This window comes from Schistocerca nitens, chromosome 7 (assembly GCF_023898315.1).
Source record: "Schistocerca nitens isolate TAMUIC-IGC-003100 chromosome 7, iqSchNite1.1, whole genome shotgun sequence".
Taxonomy (NCBI): domain Eukaryota; kingdom Metazoa; phylum Arthropoda; class Insecta; order Orthoptera; family Acrididae; genus Schistocerca; species Schistocerca nitens.
In genome coordinates this window covers 291,928,756-291,955,104 of record NC_064620.1, presented here as the reverse complement: position 1 = coordinate 291,955,104, position 26,349 = coordinate 291,928,756, and the positions used below count along the sequence as shown (strand labels likewise).

General features: G+C 44.4%; 1 protein-coding gene across 1 annotated transcript in view; it reads right to left on the bottom strand.

The window, feature by feature from the left end:
- LOC126195581 (polypeptide N-acetylgalactosaminyltransferase 2-like) overlaps positions 1-26,349 on the bottom strand; it is a 229,932-nt gene that overhangs the window by 188,504 nt on the left and 15,079 nt on the right. The window contains exon 2 of the mRNA XM_049934207.1: positions 508-856. Coding sequence (XP_049790164.1) covers positions 508-856 — 349 coding nt within the window. The remainder of the gene's footprint in view (positions 1-507; positions 857-26,349) is intronic.

Here is a 26,349-nt window from a genome sequence, read left to right as displayed (position 1 = left end):
ATCTTGTGTACGTGATGCCACCACCATCTGTACGTATGCATATCGCTATTTCATGATTCTTGTCATCGCAATGTATAGCCTAACAGGCCTAGTAACCAGGGTCAACACTAACGCACATTCAGTGGTAAGCACACTAGACTCGCATTCGGAAGGACGACGGTTCAATCCCGCGTCCGGCCTTCCTGATTTAGGTTTTCCGTGAGTTCCCTAAATCGCTCCAGGCAAATGCCGGGATAGTTCCTTTGACAGGGCACGTCCGACTTCCTTCCCTAATCCGATGAGTCCGATGAGCTCGCAGTTTGGTGTCCTCCCCCAAACAACCCATCCCAACTACGCACTTTGGCGGCCGTTGTACCAGTCAGAAAGAATTGCATCTCTAATCAGTTACACACCCGCCGATAGTGTGTATGTGCACGAAGTTACGCTGACATCCGAACACGTCTACTGGACGCTTCACTATTCTCTCAGAAAGTGACAGGTGTATGGAAGAGCGGCACGAGTACTCACTGAGGGCTCCGCTCGTCGGGGATGTCGCGGTTGCTGGGCAGGCGGTCGCTGGCCTGCTGGTTGAACCTGTTGCGGGCGTAGGGGTCCTCGCCGGGCCGCAGGGCGCCCTTCTGGACGTAGGCGCGCTCGTCGAAGTAGCCCCAGGCCAGCCGCGAGTCCGTGGGCGCCGCGCGCGTGCTGGCCGCCGCCGCTGCCGCCGCCGCAGCCGCAGCGGCCGCTGCCGCCGCCACCGCCGCAGCCGCCGCCTGTGGCGCCACCGCCACCGTGCCGCCGTCCTTGAGGCGCAGCGCGCGGTTCTCCTCCGGCAGCTGCTGCTGCAACATCAACCACCCCACAATCAGCTGGCGCTCTGTGTGTGTGCGTGTGTGTGAATCAAAAGATATCCAATATACAGAGTTATTCATAAGGACATCGGAGGTTTCGGAAGACAACTGTACGAAATATCGAAGATACACCGATAACCCAAAACATTATGACCACTCCCCTCTGCGACGTTGGATGCCGGCTGGTGGCGCTGCGGACACGTGACGCGGTGACAAATGTATGTAAGCGGAACAGACACGGACGGTGGATCATCCTAGCGAAGATATGGGCTAGAAACGAGGAAATCCATGGAGAAAAGCGACTTTGACAAAGGACAGATTATTATTTCGCTGAGCCTGTGAACGAGAATCTCGAAAACGGCGAAGCTGGTCGAATGTTCACGTGCTACTGTCGTGAGCATCCATGGAAAGAGGTAGAAGGACAATCCAACTATCGCTAGGTGCTAAATTGTTGGACGTCCACAACTCTTCATACAACGTGGGGTTCTGGGGCTTGTCTGCCCCGTAAAGTAGGACACATGGTGATATGTGGCATCTCTGCTGAAATAGCATAATGCTGGTCCACGCCAAAGTGCTTCGGGGCGCGCCGTTGATCGTACATTGTTGAACATGGAGCTCCGCAGCAGACAATCCCTACGGGTTCACACGATATCGTTAATTACGACTGCATTGGGCACGGCACCATCGGGATTCGACCGTCAATCAATGGAAAAGTATCGGCTCTTCCGGTGAATCACGTTTTTTATTAACTAGGTCACTGGTCGTCTCCACAGACGCAGTCATCGAGGTGAACGGTGGCTCGAAACGCGCAGCGCGCAGCGGACGCAGGTTGGTGAGAGCAGTATTATGCTACAAGAGACATTCTTCTGCGTTTGCATGGGACGTGCGGTACAAATCGAAGACAGTTAAGAACCACCTGCATGCCTTCATGCTTGATTTCTTCCCCGACGGCGATGTCATCTTTCAGCAGTATAATTGTGCGTGTCCCGGAACCAAAACCTTGCTACACTGGTTTGAGAGGCATTACAGTGAACTCACATTGACGATCAAATTCGCCTGATGTACATCCTATCGAACCCATCTGGGTCGCTATCGGGCGCCATCACCAAGCACGAAGATCTGCGGCCCTTTATTTACGCGAATTTCATAACCTGTGTGTGGACATCTAATGCCATATACCTTTCCAAAAACTTTATCAAGGAACTGTTGGACCCTTGATACACAGAATCAGTGATGTATTTCGTTCCGAAGAGCATAAGCATGATTTGGCTCATCAGTGTACACTCTCACTGCTACCTGCAGCTGTATAGGAGACTTTCTGAGACATGTTTGTGCAACGTCGCCTTGAGATGACGCCTTTCGAACGGAGTACTTTGGTCGGTGCCCGACGGTTGACAATTTCGATTTCGGCTGTGGTGCAGCGATTCGAATTCACACGGTAAACCGCGTCCAGGGTGTATAATGAATACTTGAACGAGGATGTCCTAGTCCACACAGACGAACTTCCGGCCGTCCAGCCATTCTCGATGACCGTAACCGGTGACATCTCATGATCGTCAATAGTGACAGAAGGACAACAGTGGAACAAATCACGGCTCAACTCAAAACAGGACGTCTCCCACTGAACAATCCGTAGGAACACGGTTTCCGTGGGGTATGAGAGCTAGGACCGCACAGGGGTGCCACTCTTAACTACCTTAACCAGGCATAAGGGCTTGCATCTGTGTTAGTCACTAGAGATGGACATTGGAACAATGGCGTGACGTGATATGGCCGTACGAATCACGATTTCAACAGCACCATGTCGGTGGAAGCAACGTTCGTGACGCAGACCACATGAATCCATGGAACCAGCCTGCCAAGAAAGTGTGGTTTAAGGCGGTGGTGTGCCTGTTATGGTCTAGGGTGCTTTTTCCTGATATACAATGGGCCCCCTAGTTGTTCTGCAACGGATTCTGAATGGTCCGCAGTATGTTGAGCTTCTTGGAGACCATTTCCACCCATTTTTGGGCTTCCAACACCCTGACGGTTCCGCTATGGTTCAAGCTGATAACGCGCAGCCACCTCTCTCCCACGTCTCCCGGGAATAGTTCCAGGAACATGAAGTGGAGGTTCGAGGACTGAGATGGCCACCCTGGATCCCAGATTTGAACCCCATCGCCCATGTCTGAGATGTAATGCATCTGCCATGTCATGAATTTCTAGTTTTGTTGATTGTTTGATATAGCTTCTCTTCCGAATAATAGTTAAGTAAAATATGTGATCAAAAGCATCCGGACACCAGGCTGAAAAAGACTTACAAGTTCGTGACGCCCTCCATCGGTAATGCTGGAATTCAATATCGTGTTGGCCCACCCTTAGCCTTGATGACAGCTTCCACTCTCGTAGGAATAGTTTCAATCAGGTGCTAGAAGGTTTCTTGGGGAATGGCAGCCCATTCTTCACGGGGTGTTGCACTGAATGGAGGATCAATGTCGCCGGCCGGTGTGGCCGTGCGGTTCTAGGCGCTTCGGTCTGGTACCGCGTGACCGCTACGGCCGCAGGTTCGAATTTTGCCTCGGGCATGGATGTGTGTGATGTCCTTAGGTTAGTTAGGTTTAAGTAGTTCTAAATTCTAGGGGACTGATGACCACCGATGTTAAGTCTCATAGTGCTCAGAGCCATTTCAACCATTTTTTTGATCAATGTCGGTCGGTGAGGCCTGGCACGAAGTCGGCGTTCCAAAACATCCCAAAGGTGTTCTATAGGAGTTAGGCCAGGACTCTGTGCAGGCCAGTCAATTACAGGGATGTTATTGTCGTGTAACCACTCAGCCGCAGGCCGTGCATTATGAACAGGTGCTCGATCGTGTTGAAAGATGCAATCGCCATCCTCGATTTCCTATTCAACAGTGGGAAGCAAGAAGGTCCTTATAACATTAATGTAGGCCTGTGCTGTGATAGTGCCACGCAAAACAACAAGGGGTGCAAGCCCTCTCCATGAAAAACACGATCACACCATAACAACACCGCCTCCAACTTTTACGGTTGGCACTATACACGCTGGCAGATGACGTTCACCGGGCATTCGCCATACCCACACCCTGTGATAGGATCGCCACAATGTGTACCGTGATTCGTCACTCCACACAACGTTTTTCCACTGTTCAATTCTCCAATGTTTACGCTCCTTACGCCAAGCGAGGCGTCGTTTGGCATTTACCGGCGTGATGTGTGGCTTATAACCAGCCGCTCGACCATGAAATCCCAAGTTTTCTCACCTCCCTCCTAACTCTCATAGTACTTGCAGTGGATGCTGATGCAGTTTGGAATTCCTGCGTCATGGTCTGGAAAGACGTCTGCCTATTGCACGTTACAACCATCTTCAACTGTCGGCGGTCTCTGTCAGTCAACAGATGAGGTCGACCTGTACGCATTTGTGCTGTGCGTGTCCCTTCACGTTTCCACTTCACTATCACATCACATCGTAAACAGTGAGCATAGGGATATTTGCGAGTGTGGAAATCACCCGTACACACGTATGACATAACTGACACCCAATCACCTGCCCACGTCCGAAGTCCGTGAGTTCCGCGGAAAAAAAAATGGTTCAAATGGCTCTGAGCACTATGGGACTTAACATCTGTGGTCATCAGTCGCCTAGAACTTAGAATTACTTAAACCTAACTAACTTAAGGACATCACACACATCCATGCCCAAGGAAGGATTCGAACCTGCGACCGTAGCAGCCACGTGGTTCCGGACTGAAGCGCCTAGAACCGCTCGCCCACAGCGGCCGGCCAGTTCTGCGCAGCGCCCCATTCTGCTCTCTCACGATGTCTAATGACTACTGAGGTCGCTGATATGGAGTACCTGGCAGTAGGGGGCAGTAACATGCACCTAATATGAAAAACTTATGTTTTTGGTGGCGCCCGGATACTTTTGATCACATAGTGTAGTAGTGCGGACAGAACACAGCCTTCTCTTACTCCTGGCGTTATTTTAATAGTTTCTGGTGTTTTTCCGTCGGAGATGATAATGGCAGTCTGTGGCCAGGATAAGTTTTTAATTATTGGAAAGGAAGAAAGGAAGGAAGCAAGATTGGGCTTAACGTCCCGTCGACATCGGGGTCACTAGAGACGGGTCACAACCACGGAGGCTGTCAAGGATGGGGATGGAAATCGACAGTGTCCTTTCAAACGAACCGTTCCGACATTTGCCTGGAATGATTTACGGAAATCACGAATAACCTAAATATGGATGGCCGGACGCGAGTTTGAACCGCGGTCCTCCCGAATGCGAGTCCAGAGTGCTAACAACTGCGTCACCTCGCTCAATGTTTTAATTATTCCGATGTTCTCCTGGAACATAAAAAGAAAATAATGCCTCCGTTCCTCAGGGGTTTCCCATCCTGCCTAGGCGCCAACGAGTGACGAACGACATTTTATAACAAGGCGCCTCTTTCACAAAGAAGGTGCCGTTCAGGTTTCTCAGTGGACTATAACGACTGTCGCCAGTTTGGAGAAACTGCAAGTTGTCTCTCGATGATTTTATCATACATCAGGTTCCGGGATACTGTTCTACAGTACATAAGAAAACAGTCTCCCTCCCTTCCCTCCCCCCCCCCCTCCCACTTCACCATTCGCGGAATCGAACCTAGAATTCTCTCTGGAGCTAATACTTAGGGCTACACATGTAAAACGAGTTGAGAAAGGAGACACGAAGCGAAACAGAAATGGAAGGAATTTCGTCTTCTTCTTCTTCTTCTTCTTCTTCACTTTTCACAGATTAGGTCCGTCGAACTGTTCTAGCCGTCCAACGTCCTTCTTTTCTTTAGGTTATGTTGTAAGGCCATTTTTGCAAGCCCTGTTTCTTCCATTTTTTCAAGATGTTCCATCCCGTATTGTTTATGTCTTCCTATTTTGTCATTTACCTAAAAAATACTCAGTTGTTTAACGTGTTCATTAGGAATCAACTCCAATTTAGTGCAACCTTTGACACCTCGTAGAAAATTAGCTTCAGCCTCCTGATCATGACTACCATCTTTTGCCTTCATAATCCAGGTGTCACTACCACAGGTACAGCCATGTATAAAATTTCATTTTTGTTTCTCTTCGTGCATTTAATGATCTGCTTGCAGTGTCACATATACCCTAATATATCTACAGTCCAATATCTACGTCCTTTATCTACGTTGTAAGTAATATAGCTCCTTATGTAACTGAAGTGCTGAAATTGTTCCTAACTCTGATCTTCAGTTACAGTTTTGTTTCATATTGGATAAAACACACCAGATTTCATTGTCTCAGTTTTATTTGCAGTTATCTTAACCCTTTCAGACAAGAATTCTTTTTCTGGAGGAAGGAAAATTTTTCTTTATGTGCTAATGCTCTTAGGTGAACTTCTTGATTTCAGATGCAAGATTTAAACAAAAATATATACCCATTGACAAAACATAGTTCGTATTCATGGCTTCATTTTATGGACTAAAATAACTAATTCGAAATATTCTTTATTGAAAGAAATAGTAAAACGGTCACTCGATAATTATCATGCAAAATAACAATAACAATATTCAGTGACACAGTGGAATACAGCGAACCAACCACATCCATGTATTCTAGTGGACACGAGCTGCTGTGCAATATTGTATTTTCATAGTGATGCCCAGCAGTTGGCAGCACTTGATGAGAAAGTTGAATATTCTCAAATGTGCACCTCAGGTTTCTAATGGGAAAAAATACTTCCGTTGCAGCTAAGACACAGTAAACATTAATGTACACAATTGTAGCCAGAGGGTCTGAAAGGTTTAAAGTTATAACTCCTTCAAATTAAATTTAGAAGATGAATTGAGTTTTGTAGTTCTTCTTCAGAATTTGCCATTAATATATATATATATATATATATATATATATATATATATATATATATATATATATATATTCTTGTTGATAAGGAGCCTTTCTGGCACTTTTTATGTTCAGTTTCTGATGGCGTCACCTACAAAAATATTAAAAGGAATAGGCGATAAAATACACCTTTGTACCACACCTTCGTTTATTAACACCATTTCCCCTGTGTAATTGGAGACGTCATGTATAACTTAAGTTCCAGTGGACAGATTGTAAATGTAGTTTACTTAGGAAATTTAGGTATCCACTTTTTACACTAATTTCCCACAGGTCCTCTCTATTCAATCTGTCAAATGCTTTTTCAAAATGTATGGAAGCCAGGTAGGTTGGTAAGTTACATTATCTTCTTTTCTAAATTACCTGTCGCACATCAAATATATTATCGCTGCATGAACTTGTAGCATCGTAATACAGACGTGCATCCTACAATTTTCACCCATTATATTTATTGTAAATATTATTTAGATGTTGTATTCCACAAATCTTTACACACTATGTGTTAATCAGAAATGAGAGATGTACAGTAACATGACAAATCTTTACACACAACGTGTTAATCAGAAATGAGAGATGTGCTGTAACCTGTATAAATTATTTTGTATTATGATGTATTTATTGTGGGTCAATGCCTTTAGGGAAGGTTAGAAAAAGCTATATCGCTGTCAGAGAGTAAAGACTTGTGTAGGAGCGCTGTCTCTGGACGCGTCATGACATCAGAGCAGAACGCGCAAGGTACTTACTTGGTTATGAGTCGTAAGAGCGAAGACACGCAAAAACACTTCCGCACTGTTTCATAACTCAAGCTGCTCTGCTTCCTCTCTGCTCGCAACGCGACAGAGACTCTCCATGCGCAAAGATAAAGAACGGCACACCTACTACGATTTGGTCGTTGCCATCGAGACACTTCAATAAAGTCCCTTGGCTACAAGTGCCGTGCACTGTTGAGGCTATGTGAGGTGCTACTGTTATAAGAGAGGCACCAAGGGCAGGGCGGGCGTGGGCACATGTGGGCATAACTGGTCAATGCGAATCAAGGTGTGCCCGCAATATAATATGGAGCAAAGGGGACATTGTGGACGCAATGAAGATGACGCCTTAACATCTGAAACGAACTGTAAGGTTGTTTTCTTCTAGTTCACGTCCGAAACTTTGTGAGGCATTGCCCACTGATATTGTCAGTGAACTTTAGTTCAGTAGTAAGTGCTGTACGTAAAAATTGTACGTACCTGATCTTGTCATTATCCTCAGTCACCGTCACCTACCCACGGTCCCAATTCTTTGAACTTATTGAATACTCGACTGTCATTGTTTAAACAGCTACAGGAAAAGTATTAAAAGACTTTCATTACCAAGTTTCTTTGTTTGCTAAGATGATAACGGAAAGTTATCAATGTCGTTCAAAAATATTTAGACGAAAAGTCATTCTTGCTAATAGATTGAAGACAAGATAAAATAAAGTAAATTAACTAAAATGTAAGTAATTCTGGTACTCTCAAATTAAAGAAAAGAATATGTCAAGTTTACATATTTTACATCTGTGTCTATTGCAATACTGCTATTGCATACAGGCATGGTTCGTATTTCGGCGTTATCTGTCTGCTGCAAGCCAACAGTTGCTTATTTAATCCAGTAAATATTCGAAGCAATTACAGCCTATTAAAAGTACGTAGCTCGCCAGGTCCCGGAATCTTGCACACGCATGTAAACGTTATTAAGAGCTCACGTAGATTACTGTTGTAACAAAAGAGCTACCTCTAATCAATCATTTATTTTCGAATATCGTGTTTAAACATCTTTTCCAAATTAACATAGCTGAGTTTTACCGATATCATACAATTGCTTTCTTTATTCATTAATATTTCGTAACGTATTGTATTGTCACAAACGTGTGTCAACCTTCTGTTGACACAAGTGCGGCGAAACGTTACGTATTCACTGTTGTCTGCATTATTGATCAGATAGTGAACAAACAGCGTCTAATTAGATTGGCGACCATATTAATCGATTTCTGTATTATTTCAAAAAGATCTCTTGCAGACTTTCTGAGTCACATGGTACCATTTTCCGTTACGTATTTTATGTGAGCGATGAAATAGTTATAATTATTACACAAAAATCCAAATAAGTAGAAAGTGGGAGAGTAGAATTGGTTGCTCATTACAGCAACCTGTTGTACACTTCTCTCTAATAACCGACCAAATTTTCTTCGGAGACGATAGCGTTGTCCAAAATCAAATTTATCAGCCATATACGATTACAGTCATATTATCGCATTAACCGATTAGTAATGGGCGAGGTTATTAACTTTTTCTTATTAAGACTCTTAGTTCTTCTGGAAGTAACGGTTCTATGATAATGTTTAATTTGTTGCTTAATGTTGTTGTTGTTGTTGTTGTGGTCTTCAGTCCTGAGACTGGTTTGATGCAGCTCTCCATGCTACTCTATCCTGTGCAAGCTTCTTCATCTCCCAGTACCTACTGCAACCTACATCCTTCTGAATCTGCTTAGTGTATTCATCTCTTGGTCTCCCTCTACGATTTTTACCCTCCACGCTGCCCTCCAATGCTAAATTTGTGATCCCTTGATGCCTCAAAACATGTCCTACCAACCGATCCCTTCTTCTAGTCAAGTTGTGCCACAAACTTCTCTTCTCCCCAATCCTATTCAATACCTCCTCATTAGTTACGTGATCTACCCACCTTATCTTCAGCATTCTTCTGTAGCACCACATTTCGAAAGCTTCTATTCTCTTCTTGTCCATACTAGTTATCGTCCATGTTTCACTTCCATACATGGCTACACTCCATACAAATACTTTCAGAAACGACTTCCTGACACTTAAATCTATACTCGATGTTAACAAATTTCTCTTCTTCAGAAACGATTTCCTTGCCATTGCCAGTCTACATTTTATATCCTCTCTACTTCGACCATCATCAGTTATTTTACTCCCTAAATAGCAAAACTCCTTTACTACTTTAAGTGTCTCATTTCCTAATCTAATTCCCTCAGGATCACCCGATTTAATTTGACTACATTCCATTATCCTCGTTTTGCTTTTGTTGATGTTCATCTTATATCCTCCTTTCAAGACACTGTCCATTCCGTTCAACTTATCTTCCAAGTCCTTTGCTGTCTCTGACAGAATTACAATGTCATCGGCGAACCTCAAAGTTTTTACTTCTTCTCCATGAATTTTAATACCTACTCCAAATTTTTCTCTTGTTTCCTTTACTGCTTGCTCAATATACAGATTGAATAACATCGGGGAGAGGCTACAACCCTGTCTCACTCCTTTCCCAACCACTGCTTCCCTTTCATGCCCTTCGACTCTTATAGCTGCCATCTGGTTTCTGTACAAATTGTAAATAGCCTTTCGCTCGCTGTATTTTACCCCTGCCACCTTCAGAATTTGAAAGAGAGTATTCCAGTTAACATTGTCAAAAGCTTTCTCTAAGTCTACAAATGCTAGAAACGTAGGTTTGCCTTTTCTTAATCTTTCTTCTAAGATAAGTCGTAAGGTTAGTATTACCTCACGTGTTCCAACATTTCTACGGAATCCAAACTGATCTTCCCCGAGGTCCGCTTCTACCAGTTTCTCCATTAGTCTGTAAGAATTCGCGTTAGTATTTTGCAGCTGTGACTTATTAAACTGACAGTTCGGTAATTTTCACATCTGTCAACACCTGCTTCCTTTGGGATTGGAATTATTATATTCTTCTTGAAGTCTGAGGGTATTTCGCCTGTCTCATACATCTTGCTTACCAGATGGTAGAGTTTTGTCATGACTGGCTCTCCCAAGGCCATCAGTAGTTCTAATGGAATGTTGTCTACTCCCGGGGCCTTGTTTCGACTCAGGTCTTTCAGTGCTCTGTCAACCTCTTCACGCAGTATCTTATCTCCCATTTCGTCTTCATCTACATCCTCTTCCACTTCCATAATATTGTCCTCAAGTACATCGCCCTTGTATAAACCCTCTATATACTCCTTCCACCTTTCTGCCTTCCCTTCTTTGCTTAGAACTGGGTTGCCATCTGAGCTCTTGATAATCATACAAGTGGTTTTCTTTTCTCCAAAGGTCTCTTTAATTTTCCTGTAGGCAGTATCTATTTTACCCCTAGTGAGACAAGCCTCTACATCCTTACATTTGTCCTCTAGCCATCCCTGCTTAGCCATTTTGCACTTCCTGTCGATCTCATTTTTGAGACGTTTGTATTCCTTTTTGCCTGCTTCATTTACTGCATTTTTATATTTTCTCCTTTCATCAATTAAATTCAATATTTCTTCTGTTACCCAAGGATTTCTATTAGCCCTCGTCTTTTTACCTACTTGATCCTCTGCTGCCTTCACTACTTCATCCCTCAGAGCTACCCATTCTTCTTCTACTGTATTTCCTTCCCCCATTCCTGTCAATTGTTCCCTTATGCTCTCCCTGAAACTCTCTACAACCTCTGGTTCTTTCAGTTTATCCAGGTTCCATCTCCTTAAATTCCCACCTTTTTGCACTTTCTTCAGTTTCAATCTGCAGTTCATACCAATATATTGTGGTCAGAATCCACATCTGCCCCTGGAAATGTCTTACAATTTAAAACCTGGTTCCTAAATCTCTGTCTTACCATTATATAATCTATCTGATACCTTTTAGTATCTCCAGGATTCTTCCAGGTATACAACCTTCTTTTATGATTCTTGAACCAGGTGTTAGCTATGATTAAGTTATGCTCTGTGCAAAATTCTCCCTTTTCCTACTGACGAATTCCAGTCACCCATGACTATTAAATTTTCGTCTCCCTTCACTACCTGAATAATTTCTTTTGTCTCGTCATACATTTCATCTATTTCTTCATCATCTGCAGAGCTAGTTGGCATATAAACTTGTACTACTGTAGTAGCCATGGGCTTTGTGTCTATCTTGGCCACAATAAGCGTTCACTATGCTGTTTGTAGTAGCTAACCCGCACTCCTATTTTTTTATTCGTTATTAAACCTACTCCTGCATTACCCCTATTTGATTTTGTATTTATAACCCTGTAATCACCTGACCAAAAGTCTTCTTCCTCCTGCCAACGAACTTCACTAATTCCCACTATATCTAACTTTAACCTATCCATTTTCCTTTTTAAATTTTCTAACCTACCTCCCCGATTAAGGGAGCTGACATTCCACGCTCCGATCCGTAAAACGCCAGTTTTCTTTCTCCTGATAACGACGTCCTCTTGAGTAGTCCCCGCGTGGAGATCCGAATGGGGGACTATTTTACCTCCGGAATATTTTACCCAAGAGGACGCCATCATCATTTAATCATACAGTAAAGCTGCATGTCCTCGGGAAAAATTACGGCTGTAGTTTCCCCTTTCTTTCAGCCGTTCGCAGTACCAGCACAGCAAGGCCGTTTTGGTTAATGTTACAAGGCCAGATCAGTCAATCATCCAGACTGTTGCCCCTGCAACTACTGAAAAGGCTGCTGCCCATCTTCAGGAACCACATGTTTGTCTGGCCTCTCAACAGATACCCCTCCGTTGTGGTTGCACCTACGGTACGGCCATCTGTATCGCTGAGGCAAGCAAGCCTCCCCACCAACGGCAAGGTGCATGGTTCATGGGGGGGGGGGGGGGGGGGGGGGCTTGCTTAATACATCTGAACATATGTTGCACTCCGTGTTTAACATACCGATACCTCCATAATTTGAAATTTGGCTGCGGTCCTCTTTTTTTAAAGAGTGAGAACACTTTTTCTCTAAGAGAAATCTTCTGGAATTTTAGTGTTTAGCCAATAGTTATAGATTAAATGTAAAATTATAACTGTAGCAATAATCCACCACGTCTAGTCACATCCTGGGCATTTATTTCATTTTTCGTTTTTTAGTTAGATCTTCCATTTCTTGTACGGTTATTAAATCTGTAATCTGTAATAACCAGTTATACTTTAATAATGACTACTTGTCTTTGGATAATTTCACGGACTGTTGTAGTGTTCCTGACTTAACACTTTCATTTGAGCTACATTTTTCTTATATCTATTTAAGGGGAGTGTCAATGCCGCCCCGGATAATGTTAAATTTAACCTATTTATCTCGTTTTCTCAGGAATTATTTAAGTAAATAAAGCAAAACTTTGCCAGTATATAAAGGAATATCTTATGCATCTACTGATCTACTATCAAGTATCTAACTGTTAGAAATCAATATATCAATGTTACAACGAAGGTCTTAAAAATTTATGTTATTTTTCTAAAAAATATTTATATGCTGAAACTATGAGTGCTATTTCCACCATCTTAGATCCACATAAACATAATTCCGCTGTCAATAAGAGATAAAAATTTCAATGTGAAACATTTGCAGAGTTTTTCAGAAATAGCACTTGAAAAGTGAAGTAAAGGAAAATTCACTATTGAATGAGGAGACAGTGTAAAATTCGTCAGCTTTGTAATCTTTATCTTCTTGACGATCAACCAGATGCAGTTTCTTTCTCTGTCTGAGGGACATTGCTGCTTCTGTTGTATTTTTAACGTAACTTCTGCCTTCGAGGCTCGCTGTCTGTCCAATTCGTGTAGGACTCTTTCTGTATTATGATCAGACATAATTTCAGACTGCATCAGAACCTTCATTCTGCCTGCGATCTTAGCGTCATTGACCCCAGTCTTCAGCGTTTTCAAGCGGTTAAATAAGTTTCTGGGCATCCTAGTCCATAAAACATTTTCAGAAATTATTATTTCCCCACGACACAGATCACAGCATGCATTTCTTTAGCATTGTTTTTTGTACACTTAAACTTAATATTAAGATGTTATCACTGGCACTGGTTTCACTTTACACTTCATTACTGTTCACAAGCTTCTTAGAAATTGTTAGCGGGGAAGGCCTTGTTTTCAGTGTTGCTGTCCCTAATCCTATTCTCTGAATGTAAACTTCCAGCTCTATAGAATGTATTTCCCTTATTTCTTCTCTTCTTCGACTTTCCCTTTGGTGGAGTCATATTAAAGAGAGGAACACATCTCAGCGAGCAACAAGTCTAAATTTACACAACGAAAGTTTTCAAACAACTTACGGGAGTTAAGCCAGGTAATACTTACAGCAACCGCCGATATTTCGGCGATCGCTGTAAATATTATCTGGCTGAATTCCCGTAGTTGTTTGAAATTTGTATACGCAAGGAGAAACTCAGGTCTCACAACGAAAGGTATAATGCGTCGTACGAAACGTGGTCGATACTATGCATTATATCACAAACAGGAAGTGATATCACAGCAATCGATGTGGCCAACCTATATTGCTGGATTATTTTTACTATGGATCAACATAAATCACGTCTTCTACAGCTAACGGCTTCCAAGACATCTAGTCGTAGCTGCTTGTGGAACCTGTAGACATTACGGTACAGTAAATTATTTCAAAATAAATTAAAAATCAGTGAAATATATATCAAATTAAAGAGAAAATTCCAAACAACAAATTTCCATAAAAATAAAAATCGACGTTTTATACTAACACCACCTTTTCTATTCTCCTTCAACGCTTAATATGTTGGAAGCAAGGTCTTGTCTGGCACGGACATCGTGTCCTAGCTTTGGTGCAAATTTATAAGAACCATCTCAAATTGTTCAAATGGCTCTGAGCACTATGGGACTCAACATCTGAGGTCATCAGTCCCCTAGAACTTAGAACTACTTAAACCTAACTAACCTAAGGACATCACACACATCCATACCCGAGGCAAGAGAAGCCGTAGCGGTCACACGGTTCCAAACTGAAGCGCCTAGAACCGCGCCGCCACCGAACCATCTCGATGAGAATTGTTTGTCTGTCCGTTCATCGCAGACTTAGTGATAAATTTAATCGCTGGCCATCCGGTTCAATAACCCCGCGCCGCGATTCCGAGTAGTGACCGTGGGAGGGGGGGGGGGGGGGGGGGGGGGAGCGCGGCGTGTCGGTGCGAGCTGACGCAGCACTGTTCTGTCTGCGTCCGTCAGGCGGCCGCTCGGGTGGTCTGCGCCGCTGAGTCGGCAATGCGTCATCTGTGACGTCACGCCAGGCGCCTGAGGGCGTGCGGCCGCGGCCAGCCGTTGATTGGCTGCTGCGAGCGCGCGGTCCGATACAGGGCGGTGGAGAGATGCCTGCTGTCAGCGCGAGGCGCGCGGGACACGCAGCCACCGGCGCCGACGTCTGTGCCGATAACCGCCACCTCTCCCTCATACAGCCGGCGACTAATGGACGACGCGCGCGATGGCAGGGCCGAAGCTGCATCGCTACGTTTCCGTTTCTGCGATTCAGCCCGCTGCTCTGCCATAATGCACCTGATCCAATACCTTGTTCCCCGTGCCGATGACGGACCGCGTAATGTCAGTGCACAGAATGGCTAGATTTCAACAACAGCCCGACAATGAGGATATAAGAGACGGAGCTAAAGCCTAATTGGACAAAGGTAAGACCACAGAATGCACGGTAGGGGTCACGCACAGGCGGGTTCTGAGGTGTGACGTCACTGTGAACCATCTCGCACGCCGCATTGCAATGAAACTTACAGGCACATGACGTACAAATGTTAAACTCATACCCACATATGAATATAACCTAGTTTTTTTAAAAAAAAAAAAAATATGCCAGCTGAGGACCACATTCCAATTTTAGTTCTTCGTTCTTTGCTTCTCCTTCAGTACGCTTTGATCTGTTCACTACGTTTCTTCTATCTGTCTTCAGACCATTTTGAAGTCTTTTTAACTACCCTCCCTTGGACCCTTCTATTTTCAATACACTACTGGCCACTAAAATTTCTACACCACGAAGATGACGTGCTACAGACGCGAAATTTAACCGAAAGGAAGAAGATGCTCTGATATGCAAATGATTAGCTTTTCAGAGCATTCACACAAGGCTGGTGCCGGTGGCGACACCTACAACGTGCTGACATGACTAAAGTTTCCAACCGATTTCTCATACACAAACAGCAGTTGGCCGGCGTTGCCTGGTGAAATGTTGTTGTGATGCCTCGTGTAAGGACGAGAAGTGCGTACCACCACGTTTCCGACTTTGATAAAGATCGGATTGTAGCCTATCGCGATTGCGGTTTATCGTATCGCGACATTGCTGCTCGCGTTGATCGAGATCCAATGACTGTTAGCAGAATATGGAATCGGTGCGTTCAGGAGAGTAATACGGAACGCCCTGCTGGATCCCAACGGCCTCGTACAACTAGCAGTTGAGATGACAGGCATCTTGTCTGCATGGCTGTAACGGATGGTGCAGCCACGTCTCGATTCTTGAGTCAACAGATGGGGACGTTTGCAAGACGACAACCATCTGCACCAACAGTTCGACGACGTTTGCAGCAGCATGGACTATCAGCTCGGAGACCATGGCTGGGGTTACCCTTGACGCTGCATCACAGACAGGAGCGCCTGCGATGGTGTACTCAACTACGAACCTGGGTGCACCAATGGCAAAACGTCATTTTTGGGATGAATCCAGCTTCTGTTTACAGCATCATGATGGTCGCATCCGTGTTTGGCGACATCGCGGTGAACGCACATTGGAAGCGTGTATTCGTCACGCCATACTGGCGTATCACCCGGCGTGATGGTATAGGGTGCCATTGGTTACACGTCTCGGTCACCTCTAGTTCGCATTGACGGCACTTTGAACAGTGAACGTTACATTTCAGATGCGTTACGACCCGTGGCTCTACCCTTCATTCGATCCCTGCGAAACCTCACATTTCAGCAGGATAATCCACGACCGCATGTTGTAGGTCCTGTGTGGGCCTTTCTGGATGCAGAAAATGTTCGACTGCTGCCCTTGCCAGCACATTCTCCAGATCTCTCACCAACTGAAAATGTCTGGTCAATGGTGGCCGAGCAACTGGCTCGTCACAATACGCCAATCGCTACTCCTGATGAACTGTGGTATCGTGTTGAAACTGCATGGGCAACTGTACCTGTACACGCCATCCAAGCTCTGTCTGACTCAGTGTCCAGGAGTATCAAGGCCGTTATTACGGCCAGATGTGCTTGTTCTGGGTACTGATTTCTCAGGATCTATGCACCCAAATTGCGTGAAAATGTAATCATATGTCAGTTCTAGTATAATATATTTGTCCAATGAATACCCGTTTATCATCTGCATTTATTCTTGGTGTAGCAATTTTAATGGCCAGTGGTGTACTTTCTCCGAAAGGGCTGCTCTGTTCGTTATATCTTTTGTTTTTATATCGTTCCTTTCTAAATCCTTTACTTCGTTGACCCAGCCTGTTGTGGACTTCCTACCACACAAGTACTTGAAAATCTTATTAGTTAATCTACTGTCTTGCATTCGAAATAAATGTCCAAAAAACATTTCTTTTTCTCATTACATTCGAAATATTTTCTATATTTTGGTACATTTCGGTATTACTTCGTAATTTTCAAGCTGCAGCTGTGTTAAGTGTCCTAATATTTTCCTCATAATTCGCTTTTCTAATACTTCTAATTTATCTAAATTACAGTTTAAGGCCAGGCATTCGTTTGCATGTACAGCATTACGTAACTACCTATCAATTAGAGGCCGTCTATGGGCTACGTAAGGCCACCACAGCTGCAGATTTGACAGTCAGTTGCTCCTGACGAAGAAGGATGAGGTAATCATCGAAAGCTCGAGGTTTTACTCTGAACTGACGCGGGAAGAAGTCCGTGAATGTTTCATGCCTGAGTATTCTTTTAATTGTGACTTTACTAGGAAGAGGATATGTCAATATGTCCCTGACAAAAGATAAGAGAGGCAACTTCAAGTTGCAGCCTTTGGAATACCTTTTACAACCACTTGTTGCTGAAGTCAGGAAAAGAGCCGTGAATGACTTTTCGACCCTGTTTAATTTCCGTAAATCAGCGAGTGCATTTAGAAAGACGACACCGTAAATCTGCATACGTCTGACTAATATCTTTTATTTTCGTTTCCATAATTTCTAACTGTTGGCGTAAGCACGCATTCACAACAGTGTCTGTTCTCACGGTTAAAGTTTTGACTAGTTGTAATTTCTTAATTAGTTGGTAATATATTTACCTGTCAAACGGTAAACTTCGTTGTATGCCCAGATATTTCTCTTTTTACTGGGCTCATTACTGCGGCCTAAATCAGCACAGAAAGAGGACAGATTTAGCATTGGAATAGCATCAATCTTCAACTTGCTTTTCGAAGGAATATTCAACAGTTCACTTTTCAAATGCCTTTCATAATTTGAATCAGTGAAATGTATTGATCAGACATGAGCATTTTCAACTGAAAACGTATCAGCACGTTTACACGCATTTCCATTTTTGTTTCGTCTCATTTTTTGGAAATATAAGAAATTTAATTCCTGACTTTTACTTTGCTGTGCGATTAGTAACAAACCATTGTTTTTCACTTAAAAACTTATTTTAAGAAATCCCTCAATACACTGATAATTACTGCGTAACTCTGTACTCAGTCAATCAGTTACTAATAAAAATTAAAACTGCCGCAAAACAACCTTGCAACCGCTTGTAAACGCAAATAAGAGCGCCAGTTGCTTTCACTCTGACGTCAAATCGGCTGCTTCTTACTGCGCATACACCTTGTGATCCCTACCAGTTATTCTAGTATGGATGAGACCTAAAATGCTTCCCGTCTGTTAGAATTTTAATAAATGTCTATTCAACAAACAAAATCTTATGTATAAAACTGTGGGATTTCGTGGCCGCCGTTATTGACGGTAAACTCTTCTCACCGTCGGCCGGTGTGGCCGAGCGGTTCTAGGCGCTTCAGTCTGGAACCGCGCGACCGCTACGGTCGCGCGTTCGAATCCTGCCTCGGGTTTGGATGTATGCGATGTCCTTAGGCTAGTTAGGTTTAAGTAGTTCTAAGTTTCAGGGGACTGATGACCTCAGATGTTTAGTCCCATAGTGCTCAGAGCCATTTGAATCAATTGAGCCTCTTCTCACTCGTTTGGCTGTGTCATATCCCTCTCCAAACTTCCTCAATACTCGATGTTTCGATCTGTCAGCTCGGATCTCCTTAAGGATTCCACTAGTGTCCCTCGATGGCTCATCACTGTCGAAAGACAGTGTCGCGTTTCTCAAAGCGCGGGCAAATGGCCTTTCGTAAGTCAGTGCAACACACACTTTTGACAGCATTCAGCCGCCGGCCGCGGTGGCCGTGCGGTTCTAGGCGCTGCAGTCCGGAACCGCGGGACTGCTACGGTCGCACGTTCGAATCCTGCCTCGGGCACGGATGTGTGTGATGTGCTTAGGTTAGTTAGGTTTAAGTAGTTCTAAGTTCTAGGGGACTGATGACCTAAGATGTTAAGTCACATAGTGCTCAGAGCCATCTCAACAGCATTCAGCCTGCCAGGGAAGCGGGTGGAACCCCGAGGGCCTCGCGGGGTAGCCGCTGGGTCTTGGCGGCTTGCCACGGTTCACTCGCCTTGCCACGGTTCGCGTGGCTCCCCCCGTCTGAGGTTCGAGTCTTTCCTCGGGAATGGGTGTGTGTGCTGTCCTTCGCGTAAGTTAGTTTACGTTGGTTTAAGTAGTGTGTAAGCGTAGGGACCGATGACCCCAGCAGTTTGGTCCCATAGGATCTTACCAATCCCGAGGAAGATCCGAGCAGACAGAAGGAATAATACGACGCAGCCAAAAGATTCAGAAGATATTATTATCATAATGTGTTTCTTTGCAGTGCTACCTTCAGTAGCAGCTGTTATACATAAATTATTAGTATTCGGTACCGACCGACCACCATGTCATCCTTTGCCAATAATGGAACTGGATGCGGCATAGACGGGCACAGGCCAACACAATGCTCTCTCGGCCACGTAGCTATGGAGTGAGACAAGAATGGTTTTCGCCAGTTTTTCTCTTCTGCTTACAAAGCATCTTCAACGGTTATTCTTGAAATGTGGTGTATAATATTTCTACGTTTTGTTACCTATAGAGTAAATTTGGCGTTCAGTCTATTTACGGTGCTTTTTTCCTCTTGTTCACATGTTCTGAGGTTCACTACTTTTTCACTATTTGTTAGCGGAGGCAGGAAAAAAACAAGTGTTTGTAGTGTGTGTATGTGGCGGTGGGGCGGGGGAGGGGGGGGGGGGAGGGCACATGTAAATTGGAGGAAAAATCACCGTAAGTAAATTAAACGTCGAATTTATACGCAAATATTGTTTCCAATCTTTAATTGCAGTAAGCTTAATGAACAAAACAATAATAACTGACAATTAGAGAAAGTGCACTCCACTCGTATAACCGGTTTAAGTTGTTCAAAATGCAGCAATCTGTTAATATGCTAACATGGCAGTAACGACGTGAGGATGATATTTGTGACAACTTAAACCGGTTATAAAATGCAATCAATTTGATTTTCTCGGCTGACGTGGCATTTCTACAGAAAAACCAGTCGTGCTTTATAATGCCCAATGTAACGGCGCGTTCTCATATTCGCTTGAACGAAGTCAATGAAAGCACAATGCACGGGTTGTGACTTGAATATCGCTTCTACCCAACAATTAGTTTCATAATTTCCGTGCCATCTCAGTCGGTCGAAAATAGCTGGTATAACACTGGTAGCATAATCGTAATCCACAATATACAGTGAAAAACTGTCAGCTAAGCGAAGAAGAACTATTTAATGTACAACTAACGATTTGGTTAGCTATGTAAACCTGGATGAACTTAATATAAATGGAATTGTTGTTCAAAAATGGTTCAAATGGCTCTGAGCACTATGGGACTCAACTGCTGAGGTCATTAGTCCCCTAGAACTTAGAACTAGTTAAACCTAACTAACCTAAGAACATCACAAACATCCATGCCCGAGGCAGGATTCGAACCTGCGACCGTAGCGGTCTTGCGGTTCCAGACTGCAGCGCCTTTAACCGTACGGCCACTTCGGCCGGCGGTTGTTGTTCGAAAGCCGACGTCCAACCAGAGGCATTCAGTGACGAAGAAGAATTTCATACACGAGCTATAGCGCTATACATTTAGAAGATCCGACTCCAACAGTGATGTGTCGGAGGATAAGTTTAGAACTGATGCAGGACTTTATACTTACTCGTGAAAGATGGACTGCATTCAATCTAGCTGTATAGAATATAAAACCAAGGCAACAGCAAACACAAGTGTGACTAAAAATTTACATTGTCTCTCCACTCATGTCGAAGCCCGGCCATAATCGATAATCCAAAGTAGGATGGAAGAATGTGGACAAATTTGAGAGTGTCTTAGTCACTGAACCAGTTCAGTCTTTACATCGGTTACGTTACATCGCACTTAAGGACTAAATCATTTTACAACATAATTGGGGCTCTTTCATTTCTGTTGTATCATGCATATACAGTAAGATGACACTCTTCAGACCATTTACTCACTTTTGGGCGGAGTACACATACCTCACTTTTCAGTTTTAATCTGCGCGGGCTATACACATGGTAATTCCACATATAGCATGTTACGAGCAAAGGGGTTCATGGACGGCGATGAACATTCTAAAATGAGAGCACAAATCTGTTTTGACGTCAGTGTAGATGCGTTGTTTTGTGAGCATCTCATTGCAAAGCTTCTATGACATGGATATTTAGCACCAAATTATCCGATGAAGATTTTAATTGGAGATGTGCATTTCCTTACATTGTCACAAGAGCAAGGACATAATTTCTTGTCACTGAGAATGTATACGTGTTCAGTGAGTTTTCATAAGAGTTATGTCGGGTCGCTCTCAAATAAGGGACACATTTCTTGCCATACTATTAATGGTGTCGATTTCTCGCGCCCAGGACGAGTTTGTTTTGAGAGGGGTTCCTATGTTGGCAGAACACGCAAGAACTTGTGAATCGGCATATACATACATCTGTCTTTTCTCAAACGAACAATAAGAAGTAAACAACATCAATAAGAAGTCCAGTCATGTGCCAGCACCCAATACAGGGACGCAGTTAGGGGAAGAGGGGGACAGACTCAGCCAGAAAAACCTATCCATCTAACTACAATAAGGATTGGCTGAAGGACACAAACATGTATTTCATGAACTACTTAAATCTCGAAAAATGTTGGAATAGGTAGCAGTATTCATGAAGGAGGTTATAGTATACAGGAGGTGGAAGGCAGAAGTTTCAGTTTTTGGAGAATGTTGCGATCTAAATCAGGGATAGGCTGTAATTTGGTTATTTATTAAGCTAATAGCAAGTTTTGACTGAAGGATGAAATTTGGAGCGGTTCATTAAACTAACTTCATTATCTCGGTAGAATGGCCTGTTCGAGTAATGATCCACTATAGAGAAGGGAATTTTTCTGAATAATTCGGGAGCTTTTGCCGTTTCAGTATTTACCACCAATCAGCCAATAATTTTAATTTTAGATCAGTATTTCCCAGAAAGAAAATAAAGCCTTGTGAGTGTGTGTGTTAATTTGCATACGGAGCAGGAGTGAAAGGCAACAGGCATATTTCTAGAAAGCGTTTGACACAGTGCCTCATTGCATGCTACACTCCTGGAAATTGAAATAAGAACACCGTGAATTCATTGTCCCACGAAGGGGAAACTTTATTGACACATTCCTGGGGTCAGATACATCACATGATCACACTGACAGAACCACAGGCACATAGACACAGGCAACAGAGCATGCACAATGTCGGCACTAGTACAGTGTATATCCACCTTTCGCAGCAATGCAGGCTGCTATTCTCCCATGGAGACGATCGTAGAGATGCTGGATGTAGTCCTGTGGAACGGCTCGCCATGCCATTTCCACCTGGCGCCTCAGTTGGACCAGCGTTCGTGCTGGACGTGCAGACCGCGTGAGACGACGCTTCATCCAGTCCCAAACATGCTCAATGGGGGACAGATCCGGAGATCTTGCTGGCCAGGGTAGTTGACTTACACCTTCTAGAGCACGTTGGGTGGCACGGGATACATGCGGACGTGCATTGTCCTGTTGGAACAGCAAGTTCCCTTGCCGGTCTAGGAATGGTAGAACGATGGGTTTGATGACGGTTTGGATGTACCGTGCACTATTCAGTGTCCCCTCGACGATCACCAGTGGTGTACGGCCAGTGTAGGAGATCGCTCCCCACACCATGATGCCGGGTGTTGGCCCTGTGTGCCTCGGTCGTATGCAGTCCTGATTGTGGCGCTCACCTGCACGGCGCCAAACACGCATACGACCATCATTGGCACCAAGGCAGAAGCGACTGTCATCGCTGAAGACGACACGTCTCCATTCGTCCCTCCATTCACGCCTGTCGCGACACCACTGGAGGCGGGCTGCACGATGTTGGGGCGTGAGCGGAAGACGGCCTAACGGTGTGCGGGACCGTAGCCCAGCTTCATGGAGACGGTTGCGAATGGTCCTCGCCGATACCCCAGGAGCAACAGTGTCCCTAATTTGCTGGGAAGTGGCGGTGCGGTCCCCTACGGCACTGCGTAGGATCCTACGGTCTTGGCGTGCATCCGTGCGTCGCTGCGGTCCGGTCCCAGGTCGACGGGCACGTGCACCTTCCGCCGACCACTGGCGACAACATCGATGTACTGTGGAGACCTCACGCCCCACGTGTTGAGCAATTCGGCGGTACGTCCACCCGGCCTCCCGCATGCCCACTATACGCCCTCGCTCAAAGTCCGTCAACTGCACATACGGTTCACGTCCACGCTGTCGCGGCATGCTACCAGTGTTAAAGACTGCGATGGAGCTCCGTATGCCACGGCAAACTGGCTGACACTGACGGCGGCGGTGCACAAATGCTGCGCAGCTAGCGCCATTCGACGGCCAACACCGCGATTCCTGGTGTGTCCGCTGTGCCGTGCGTGTGATCATTGCTTGTACAGCCCTCTCGCAGTGTCCGGAGCAAGTATGGTGGGTCTGACACACCGGTGTCAATGTGTTCTTTTTTCCATTTCCAGGAGTGTATTAATAAAGGTCCGAGCATACAGATTAGATTCCTAGATATGTGTGTGGCTCGAAGACTTCTCAAGTAAATTGTCCTGGACGGCGACGTTCACCAGAGACAAGAAGGGTATCGTGAAGATTGTCCTAGAGAAGTATGACAGATCCAATTTTGTTCTCTATACACATAAATGATCTCCCGGACAGGGTGAGCGCCACTCCGCCACTGTTTGCTGATAACATCGTAAATTCGTGCAGATGAGTGGGCACAACAGTCCCATAATGTTCTAATACAGTATTACTGGCGTGCTTGTTGACGTGGTCACGACGATTAAATATCTTGGCGTAACGTTGCAAAACGATAAGAAAAGGAACGAGCACGTAAGATTAGCAGTAGAGAATGCAAATGGTCGACTTGGGTTCACTGGGAGAAATTTAGGAAAGTTAGGTCATCTTTGAAGGAGATCGCACCCCATTCTTGAGAAGCGTTCGACTGTTTGGGTTCGTCACAAGGTCAAATCAAATAGAGATATCGGAGGAATTCAAAAGCGCGGTGTTACATTTATCACCATTAGGTTCTATTCAAATGGTTCAAATGGCTCTGAGCACTATGGGACTCAACATCTTAGGTCATAAGTCCCCTAGAACTTAGAACTACTTAAACCTAACTAACCTAAGGACATCACACACACCCATGCCCGAGGCAGGATTCGAACCTGCGACCGTAGCAGTCCCGCGATTCCGGACTGCAGCGCCAGAACCGCTAGACCACCGCGGCCGGCTAGATTCTATTAAACACGCGAATATTGCAGAATCCTTCGTGAATCCAAATGGGAATTCCTGGAGGGAAGACGACGTACTGTCCGCAGCTCGTGGTTGTGCGGTAGCGTTCTCGCTTCCCACGCTCGGGTTCCCGGGTTCGATTCCCGGCGGGGTCAGGGATTTTCTCTGCCTCGTGATGACTGGGTGTTGTGTGTTGTCCTTAGGTTTAAGTAGTTTTAAGTTCTAGGGGACTGATGACCATAGATGTTAAGTCCCACAGTGCTCAGAGCCATTTGAACCATTTTTGAACGACGTACTACTTTTCAATATTGAAAAAATTTAGAGAGCTGGAATTTGAAGTTCACTGCAGAACAATTATACTGCCGCCAACGTACAGTTCGCGAAAGGAGGAGGAGAACAAAGTAAGAAGAGTTGTAGCTCATACGGAGGCATACATACTGCATCTGCGAGTCCGCTGGAGGTTCGAGTCCTCCCTCGGGCGTGTGTGTGTGTGTGTGTTATTCTTAGAATAAGTTAGTTAAGTTAGTTTAAGTAGTGTGTAAGTGTAGGGACCGATGACCTCAGCAGTTTGGTCCCTTAGAAATGCACACACGTTTCAACATTTTGAACATTTGCGAGTGGAACAAGAAAGGGAATGACTAGTACGTTGGCTTGCGGAGCATGTATGTAGGTGGAAAGTCCATGACTTTCTCGACGTGTACAGTGTACTAATGACGTTGCCAATCGCTGCCATATTGAATGAAAATGAGCTATTCTTTGCGTGGAAGTATTCCGCCCACGAGACTACGAGAGCGTTAGTTCCTGAAATGCTACTATCTTGGGGAAGAACAAGTTAGGAGGGATTAAATGAAACAGTCGTGTACTATTTCCGATTCAGTGGTCAGATCCAGAGTTCTGAACGTTAAGACTGTCGTACATAAGTACTCACTAACTGATTTTGTCACACGTGACAAAGCGGAACTGGGATACTTATCAAAAGAATTTAACAAGTTGGCTGAAGAGCGTAGGAAGCTTATTGGAATCCACGATTAAAGTGTTTTCTTTATCGATGACGGTATTATTACCTCTCGTGCTTCGTACATCGTCCGGTCAATGCGTACGACGGCGTGGACGTTTTTTCGACTTCCCGGAACGCAAATAACTTGCAGCTTATCTGGCCATTGTCGCTGGATGACTCCAAAGCTCTCCTGATGCATGTGCAAACTGCTGAATTCGACAGACAGGTACAAGATCCCGGCGTGTCAGCGCTGGTCTCGGCTCTGTCGTGTGCTGGCGCCATCCGTCTCGCAGACGACCTATGTTGACGACGTACTGAAGATAAGGCGCTGTCTGCGCCCGCCGCGCACGACAGCTCGCTTCGGCGCGGAGTCACGGACTTCCCAGGAGAGCAGCGAAATCAGCTACTGCTGCGTGCACAGTCACAGCTGAATGCCGAAACTTACCACACTACTTCCATCGCCATCGAAAGATTCACCGAGTGCACCAAATGCTGCCTACCACGATCGGTTCCATTTGCTATGAAAATTGTGATCATGACAAGTTTCAAAAAATATAAAAGTAATTTGTCAAATGTTCTTCACATAGCTGCAAGAAAGCTTTGTCACTATTGTCTAACTTTCTAGTTTTTATAGAAAGTAATCTCATTTTTCATACAGCTGCAATTTTGAATAACAGTTTGACCATAATTACATTGGAATTCTTTCTATATTATACAATAGACCTCATGGCGCGAATGAAAAAGTCATTTTTTATGTATAGTGTAAAAATCATTTTAAAAGAATCGAATTGCCATGCGGTTTCCTTGTGAGTACAAATAACCAAGCTTCATCGTAAATATAAATTATTAATCACCAATATTTTATAAAAGATTATTTAAATTACAAAATTCCAATTTTTTCATCTTTATGTATTTTATGCTTCAAAATTTACATCATCCACGAATCGAAATGAGGTTCTCTACGTGGCAGGTGAGCATTCTACCACAA